General features: G+C 43.0%; 1 protein-coding gene across 1 annotated transcript; it reads right to left on the reverse strand.

Moving 5' to 3' along the window:
• Positions 1 to 2,852: 2,852 nt before the first annotated feature.
• LOC124688243 (F-box/FBD/LRR-repeat protein At1g51370-like) lies at positions 2,853 to 4,842 on the reverse strand. The gene is made up of 3 exons (XM_047221950.1): positions 3,867 to 4,842; positions 3,641 to 3,784; positions 2,853 to 3,506 (listed from the first exon to the last, which is right to left on the reverse strand). Exons 1-3 carry the CDS (start codon positions 4,836 to 4,838, stop codon positions 3,141 to 3,143), a joined length of 1,482 nt encoding a protein of 493 aa, XP_047077906.1. The 5' UTR covers positions 4,839 to 4,842; the 3' UTR covers positions 2,853 to 3,140.
• Between the last annotated feature and the right edge of the window lie 4,449 nt (positions 4,843 to 9,291).

The following is a 9,291-nucleotide window of genomic DNA, read 5'->3' on the forward strand; positions in this document are numbered from 1 at the left end:
TTGCACATGTGTTATTTGTGAACTGAGGAGCCTCCAGAGGGCATAGCTTCCAATGCAGGATAGCTACAGTAGAACCATTGCATCATGAAGGCAGAAGCTATTTTTTCCCCTTTTGTAACAGGAATGCAATTGCAGCATAAAGCTTCAGAAGGTGGTAGTAGGCTTCTGTCGTTGATGACTTGATATTATACGGGTAGGGGTCCATTTGTGTGTCTGAAATCTGAACGACTGAGATGTCAATCTTTGTGTTACCTTGTTCTTACTTGCACCGAAACAATCTTGGGAGTTGATTAATTGGTGATGACTTGTTAACTACTACAGTAGCTTACTAGTAACTTCGATCTGTATGACATCCAAATTCAAGTGCTGAATGCGCTCAAGCTTGTCAAAATTCAAGTACTCTCGGTACCTTCTCTTCCACACATGGAAACTAAAATTAGTTTCTTCTTTAAAAAAAAAAGACCACTCCTGGCCCAGCTCATATTGAAAGCTCACACACGATACATAGTTTTACACGAACATAAACAGGTTTACTAGATTACAAACCCAGACGCTGCATTGAAACAAGATAGGAACTGGGAGACCAGCTGACAAACAAGATCACGTGAGAACATAACTCACAGTGAAACATAACGAAAAGGAAGAAAACAAATAAAACTAGAACCAACAACATCAACCAGCACCAGTCCGGTTTCCAGCCGATCTTGGAGATGATTTCTTCCGTAGGTCACACCGTTTAGCAGCAATTAGCAGCCTCCACTGCAACATCAATTAAACACTAAACAGCTCTGTAAACCGGATGGAGGGGATTAAACAACACTTTATGCTGAAACTTCTATTATTTCTTGTCATCCGACACCACAACAGAAAACCAAAACCAGGTTACTTTATTGCAGTCAGCCTCCCTTGCCAAGAAAAAGTTCAGTAAACTCTCCTCTATCTCTTGGAATCGCCACTGAATCAAAATAGTCACGCAGAACACACCACATGAATTTTTCTACAGGGTTGTTGAAAAGGATATGATCCACACTCTGAACCATGCCACAAGTAACAAAAATTTCTGACCCAGGCAAATGCCTAGCCATTAGCTGCACAGCGGGCTGGATCTGATCTCTAAAACAACGACAAACAAAAAAACATGCTTGAGAGGACAATTAATAGACCACATGTCCATCATCCTAGAATCTCTAACCCAAGGATTTTGTATAAATCTATACGTCGATTTAGTGGAAAACTTTCCATCTCTCTCAAACTCCCATCGTACCACATTCTCATTTTCACTCAGATTCACACCCCACACTGCAAATCTTCCCATTCTTCCCTTTCAATAGGCCCAACAGACCCGCCACCGTCTCTGATTGTTGTTCAGAGCAAGGAAAAATGTCTGGGAATAACAACTTTAAGGGGTATCTCCCTAACCAAACATCAAGCTAGAAAAAATTTGTGAATTGTTGAGAAATTGTTGAAGCGAGCTGGGTTATGAAGCAACAACCAACAAATTGTTGAGATATGTAGCAACAGAAGCTGTTATGAAGCAACAACAAATAAATTGTTGAGAAATATGTAGCAACAGAAGCTGCAATGCAGAAATCACAAACCTCTTACTAAGTGCAACTAGCTCTATTCATATTCAGATCATCTGATGGCTGATGCTAATTAAATTTGCATAAGAACGGTCCAGAGGCAAATAAAATGAACATAGAACATGCTAGGAAGCATCCTCACTATGTTCGGAAGAAGTAGCATACTCGTCTTTTACAGTAGCATTAGACGTAGGGGGATTAGATAACATGGCAAATAACATCCTGAAATGAAGCATAGTACAAAAAAATCTGCTTAAGAGGACAATTCATAGACCACATGTCCAACATCCTAGAATCCCTAAACCCCAGGATTTTGTATAAATCTATACATCGATTTAGTGGAAAACTTTCCATCTCTCCAAAAACTCCTATCGTACTTCACGCCCCACGGATTATACAGCAAATATTCCCATTCTTCCCTTTCAATAAGCCTAAAAGACCTGGAGAAAGTAAGATGACCACAGCCCCGGCCACCGTCTCTGATTGTTGTTCAGAGGAAGGAAAAATGCCTGGGAATAACAGCTTCAAGGGGCATCTCCATAACCAAACATCTAGGTAGGAAAAGTTAATTTTCCCATTTCCAACAACATCACTGGAACCCATCTTAAACCAGTGTTTAATCTTGTGCCCCCCCCCCCCCCCGCATCACAGATTGATCGGAAAAAAGAAACCCCACTCCTCATGTATGTATTCCGCAAGATCAGACAACTGAGATCCTGCGTCCCACTTTCCAATTTGAATATCCATTTGCTCATTAAACAAATGTTTCTTATTCTAGTATCAGAAAAACTTAGTCCTCCAAATTCCTCATGTTTACACAAGTTTTCCCATTTCACCATATGGTACTTTTGAATTAATTAAATGTAGATCGTTTTCCTCACGGAGGGAAAAGAAAATGAAGTGTTACATTTTGTCTGAAAAGAGGTTATATGCAGGTTAACAAAAGGTACGTGAGCAACAAGGAAGCTTTTTTCAAAGTGGTCCTGAATCGTCAGGCCTAGGCTGACTGAAAGAATGTAAAGTATATGATAGATCCAAGGTCAAAGCAGGCTGGGTTATGAAGGCAACAACAACTAATAAATTGTTGAGAAATATGTAGCAACAGAAGCTGCAATGCAGAAATCACAAACTTCTTACTAGATGCAACTAGCTCTGTTCATATTCAGATATCTGATGATAATAAAATTGACATAAGAACCATCTCGAGGCAAATAAAATGAACATAAAACATGGTAGGAAGCATCCTCACTATGTTCAGAAGAAGTAGCATACTGGTCTTTTACATTAGGATTAGACGTAGGGGGATTAGATAACATGGCAAATAACATCCTGAAATGAAGCATAGTACAACTAGCTTCAACACTCCAAGATACCCATGCTCTAGTTGAAGTCTTCTACATTAGAAGTTCCGATCAAACATAAGGGGCATTAGAGAACATGGTAAATAACAGTACATTCTGAATGAAGCACGGTACAGCTAGCTTCAACGCTTCGAGATACTGATTCTCCCAAAAAAAAGGCTCTGGATCATGCAAATATATAGCCAGCCCCTCGAGTTCACCAGTGAAAAGGGTCATCGACAGTAAGATCAGATGCTTTCTGGATGATCAAATCATTCTGATATGATTCTCCTAGCACCATCATCTTACACTCACACTTCCATGGTACACGTGAGAGAGCGACCAATTTGTTTGTCATCTCCGTCGCCTTGGCCACCGAAGTAAGACTCTCTCTGTTTAGCAGAACATGCAGAGTCTGTAGCTCCTGCGCACTCCTGGAAATGAACTTGATGAATTCAAGCTCACATTGCTCCCCTCTATATTCATGGATAACCATCTTCTTGACGTGCGACTCGATGCATTCAACAGTAGACACCTCACACCAGAACTTAGCACGGTTCCTTCCAGTCGGTTCAGTTAAAGACTGAAACATCACATCAGTAGACGGTTCGTTAGAGGATGGATCATACCAGCAGAAGCAATGATCTGCCATTGCTGTTAAATAGAGTACCAGAAAAAAAACTGGCTGGATAATTGCATGGGATACTAGGATTTCACCTCGATGTGCAGTGTCTCAATGTTGGGAAAGCATCTGAGGAGGGTCACCAGCATCTTGATCTCCTTCAAGACACCAAAATTAACCTTGAAGGCCAATATCTTCACACCTGGAAGCACTGTGCTTGGGCTTGGCATTGTGGCAGGCTGCAACGGAAAAGCAGATATGTCATTTGTACAAATCACTGGCAATCCAACGTAGTATTATGTACACCTGGGAAGGTAATACCTTGATGACATTGCGGCCGATCTGCAGCTGGTGAAACCTTGGCTCCAAGTAGCCGAGCGCCCGCAGGTTAGGTGCAGAAGCAATCTTGATGGTCACAATACTCTCGTCACCTAAGCGAGGCGCTTCCAGCAAGAAGAGGCGCTCCAGGAGCGGGGCGTCCACCACGGCGACCTCTTCCACGGCGGACATCCAGAGAAGCACGCACCGGAGGCTCCTGCTGCGGATGCGGACGGGATCGGGCATAGAGTTGAGTACGAAGACGAGCTTCTCCAGAACCGGGCAGCAAGAGAGCACGTAGTCGAGGTCCCAGGTGCTGATGCCGGTCGTGAACATGCCGAGCTCCTGAAGGTTGGGCAGGACGTAGGCTCCCTGGGAGAGACCACCGGTGTCCGGAAAGGAATCGCTGGAAGCCTCTTCATGGGTAGTGCACTCCCGTCGTACTAGTGCTATTGTGTCCGGAAACGAGAAGAATGCCAGGAAGAGGCGCTGGAGCGAGGCACAGCGGAGGATGTCCGTGGGGAGGCGTACGGTGTCGTTGTTGAGCTGGAGGTCGCCGACGTCGACGTCGTTGAGGAGGACGAGGTCCTCGACGCCCTTGGAGGCGAGGAGGCGCAGCCACTCTGCGAGCTCACGCTTGTGGGATGCGAAGCTGCAGCGGGCGATGTCGATGACGCGGAAGGGCCCCGGGTGGTCTGCCAGGATGCGGCCGACCGCAGAGGGGAGTAGGTCGGCGTCGCGGAGGGCGAGCGGGGTGGAGCGCCAGAGGTGGCGCCAGCGGGAGGCGACGGCGGCGGTTCGGGCGGCGTCCTTGACCGGGAGGCGTGAGACGATGCAGTGGAGGAGTTCGTCGGGGAGGGAGCTGATGCGGTCCTCGCCGTCGTAGTCAACAGCAGCGGAGAGGGAGGCGGCGCCTGGGACAGCATGTCTACCGCCGGGGAACCAGCCCATGAATTTCTCGACGAGCTCGCCCATGGCCGGAACGAAGTGGCCTGCAGAGTGCAGACGCGGCGGCGAGTGGAGTGGAGTGGAGTGAAGTGGACTACCCCGCGGCTGCTCTAAAGTAGGGTTTTAACTGGGCCTGGGCCAGCTGGGCCAGATAAATTTCGAAAGTGGCTCTCCAGCCCATCATTTACTTTTTGTTTTGGCAATTTTCCCTGTATTAAGTCAAGCAAGATTTATTTTACCTTAGCAGTACGTGTACTATTCAATGCTATAGAAATTTTGGTATTGGGTCTCTGAATTTTCTGGATCCGGAATAAAAAAATTGTTTGCAACCGATTAACTAATGTTTCTTGATTCGATGTCTCTTGCTTGTATTTACGGCTAGGTAGTAATTAGAGTTTCAACAATTAGCAAAGAGAAGAGAAGCTGGCCTCTAGTAGAAGGGATTTCCATCTTTGTGCTCAACTCATCTAGTGGCGATGGACTAACTCTTTGGCTTGACATGTGGCATCACCAAGCTAGCACGGGAGCTCGGTGATGGCTGGCACGGCAGAATTCTTTGTTTTTTAGCAATGTGAATGCCAAAAATACAGTCAAGGATTTTTCATCTCTTCTAATTTTCATCTGCAAAATATGGAAAAACATAAAACTTTGAATTTTCATCTCAAGGTGGAGACTTAAACAAACACCTTCAAGGATCACCACACACATACATCGATGCTACCTGATCTAGCAAGGACATGAGACCTTGGGATGTTTACGATGACTTGACAATGATAGGATGTTGATGTTGATCTCGGGGTCTTCACCCAAATATTGTGCATATTTGTTTATGAATGTTCCATTGCCACAATCCACCCTCTCTAGTGGCTTGTGCTTTTGCTCAGGCTAGTTGGCTCCTTACATGAAGATATTACTTTGCATATTTGCACTAAAGAAGAAAACGTTGGAAGTAATGTTGACCACACCACGTTAGGTCGATGCCTCACCAATGTTGTTTCTTATTTTGGCCAACCGAGATATTGAGGCAATAGGACCACTATACCATGCGACTAGGAAGGCAGGAAGTGGGAACATCCATCTGAGGACCCATGTTCTTTACCTAGTGTGCTCGGATATAGGAGAACCCGGTCCGTAGAAAGATCTATGTGGAGGAGAAACACCAAATTTCACCAAGATCTAAATCTAGTGGATTCCCCTTACAAAGAGAGTGATTTGATTAGTGAAGATGTGGATCTAGATCTCCTCTATCTTTCTCTCAAATAGATGCAAGATTCATGGGAGGGAGAGGGAGATAGCTAGCTCAAAGAAAGTCAACAATGGGGGCAAAAACAAGCTCCAACGGATAAGAAACTTTGGGGAAGAATACCCCCTTAAATAGGGCAAGAGAAATCTGCCCGTTATGCACAAAACTCGTCAAAACCGGAACTTCCGGTCATTTGGGGCGGAACTTCCGCCCCCCAGAAGTACCAGCCAACTTCCGGGTGAAGTAGGGTGATACGTCTCCAACGTATCTATAATTTCTGATGTTTCATGCTTGTTTTATGTATAATTGTCACATGTTTTATATGCATTATATATCATTATTATACATTTTCTGGGACTAACCTATTAACAAGATGCCACAGTGCCAGTTCCTGTTTTCTGCTGTTTTTGGTTCCAGGAAAGCTGTTCGGGCAATATTCTCGGAATTCGATGAAACAAAAGCCAAACCTCCTATTTTTCCGAGGGACACACGGAGCCAGAAGGGCAAGCCCGGGGGAGGCCCACGGCCTCCTCCCCATGCAGTCGCGCAGCCGGGCCCACAGGCGCGCCGGCGTGTGGGGAGCCCACCTCGGGACTCCACCGACATCGCCCCTTTGCCTATTTATTCCCCCACAACGCGAAAACCCGAGAGATATCGATCATACTCCAGAAAGAATCCCGGAGCATCGCCGCCATCGCGAAACCTAGTTTCGGGGGTCAGAAGTTCTTGTTTCGGCACCCTGCCGAGACAGGGATCGACCCCCGGAGCCTTCTCCATCGACGTCACCGCCTCCATCATGCTCCGTGAGTAGTTCCCCCATGGACTACGGGTTCTAGCAGTAGCTAGTTGGTACTCTCTCTCCCATGTACTTCAATACAATGATCTCATGAGCTGCCTTACATGATTGAGATCCATCTGATGTAATCGGTGTTGTGTTTGTTGGGATCCGATGAATTGTTACATTATGACCAGTCTATCTATAAAGTTTGTGAAGTTATTGTTGCTGCAATCTTGTTGTATTTAATGCTTGTCACTAGTGCACGAGTGGCATGATCTTAGATTTAAGCTCTATAATTATTGCTTAGATTGTATCTACAAGTTGTTTGCACATGTCTATGTCCGGAACCCGAGGCCCCGAGTGACGAAGAATCGGGATAACTGGAGGGGGTGGCTTAGATATGAGGATCACATGTTTTCACCAAGTGTTAATGCTTTGCTCCGGTGCTCTATTAAAATGAGTACCTTAATTACCAGCAGATTCCCTTGAGCCCCGGCTGCCACCGGCTGGTAGGACAAAATATGTTATGCAAGTTTCTCATTGCGAGCACGTATGACTATATATGAAAAACATGCCTACATGATTAATAAACTGGATGTTCTGTCTTAATGCTATAATAATTATGTCAATTGCCCAATTGTAATTTGTTCACCCAACACTTGTTATTGGAGAGTTACCACTAGTGTAGATAGCTGGGAACCCCGGTCCATCTTTCATCATCAAATACTCACTCGGTCCTATATGCCATTAGAAGTAGTATCAGCTATTTTCTCGGTGCCATTGCCTCCGTGTTACTCGCTATCTGCTGTTGTGTTACTGTTACTATTGCTCTCATATTACTGCTGCTTTCACATCACCCCTGTTACTAGTGCTTTTCCAGGTGCAGCCGAATTGAAAACTCAGTTGTTAAGGCTTATAAGTATTCTTTGTCTCCCTTGTGTCGAATCAATAAATTTGGGTTTTACTTCCCTCGAACACTGTTGCGATCCCCTATACTTGTGGGTTATCAAGACTATTTTCTGGCGCCGTTACCGGGGAGCATAGCTCTACTCATAAGTTCACCTAGGGAGTACACTCTACCTCTCTCTCTGTTTTCATTTTATTTTGTTTCGCTTAGTTTACTTTTGTCTAGTTTATTCGTGCTTAGTTTATTTCTGTCTAGTATTATTTTGCTTAGTTTACTTCTGTCTAGTTTGTTTTTGTCTTGTTTTATTTTTCTTATATACCCGAAAATCCATAAAAATTTGAAAAACCGAAAAATTAAAAACTGTTGTTATGGAAGAACCCACAACCTGTATGGAGCTTATAGAATTATATATGAATTATAGAGAATTAAGAAAGGGTAAAGTCATGAGTGCCGTGTTAGAAAAATTGAATACAATTGCTAAAATCTTGCTTAAACGCCATGATATAAACTGTTGCTCTAAACAGGATACTAAACATCTTAAATTTCAATGTGGCTTTAGTGAAGAAGTTTTAATTGTGAACTATCATTGGAATAACTATATTCATCTTGGGTTCGAAGAAGTAGAACAATTTGTTTTATTTATGGCTAAAAATTATGAAACTTGTATTGTTTGTAAGGACCTTAAAGATTATGTCTCTTCTATCCTTGATTGTTGCATAGAACATTACCGCAATAATCCTTATATCATTGATTATAAAGAGAGACTTATTCATGCACAAGAATGCACTCACAATTTGCAGGAACTCCGTGAAAGAAGAAATTGATGAACCCGAAAGCTCATTAGATGAAAAAGAGGAGGAGAGTGATGAACAAAAGGAGGAAGAATGGATTAGCTACCCATGCCAACCTTCTAATGAGAGTAACTCTTTATCTCTTACACTATTTGATTGTCCTCCATGCTTACCAAAGGAGGATGAATGTTATGTTCCTGTGGATTCTCTTGAAATATTCTCTATGAGTAAAACTTGTGAGAATAATTATGCTACTATTATCTATGATAATCCATGCTATTTTTATAAATCTTATTATAATGCTTTGTTTGTGCCTGATATCGAAATGCATGGTACTAAAGAATTTTGCTTAGCAAATTTTTATGATAAAGCTCTAGATGATGGTCCTATGTTAGTTGATAATATTAATTGTACTACTAATGAAAAAGGGATTGGAGAGGTCTTGACTTTATCTAGGAGTCCCATATCTCTTGAGAATGATCAATCATCTTGTTATAGATTTTTAAAAAGTGGGTTTGAAAGTTTTGATCCCACTATTTTTGAGCTTGATAAAAATTATGTGTTTGTAGATCATGAAAAGCATGCTGTATGTGATAGTTATATTGTTGAGTTTGTTCATGATGCTACTGGAAATTATTATGAGAGAGGAAAATATGGTTGTAGAAATTTTCATGGTACTAAAACACCTCTCTACATGCTGAAAATTTTGAAGTTACTCATGTTTTATCTTCCTATGCTTGTCACTTTGTTCTTCATGAATT

Source organism: Lolium rigidum, chromosome 2 (assembly GCF_022539505.1).
Source record: "Lolium rigidum isolate FL_2022 chromosome 2, APGP_CSIRO_Lrig_0.1, whole genome shotgun sequence".
In the NCBI taxonomy this organism is placed as follows: domain Eukaryota; kingdom Viridiplantae; phylum Streptophyta; class Magnoliopsida; order Poales; family Poaceae; genus Lolium; species Lolium rigidum.

What these genes read in the sequence shown, in the direction of transcription:
- LOC124688243 (XM_047221950.1), bottom strand. Translation starts at nt 4,838, where the DNA reads ATGGGCGAGCTCGTCGAGAAATTCATGGGCTGGTTCCCCGGCGGTAGA. An exon ending in TCGGCCGCAATGTCATCAAG is followed by an intron (nt 3,785 to 3,866) that starts GTATTACCTTCC and finishes TTTCCGTTGCAG; the next exon opens with CCTGCCACAATGCCAAGCCC. An exon ending in TTGAGACACTGCACATCGAG is followed by an intron (nt 3,507 to 3,640) that starts GTGAAATCCTAG and finishes GTGATGTTTCAG; the next exon opens with TCTTTAACTGAACCGACTGG.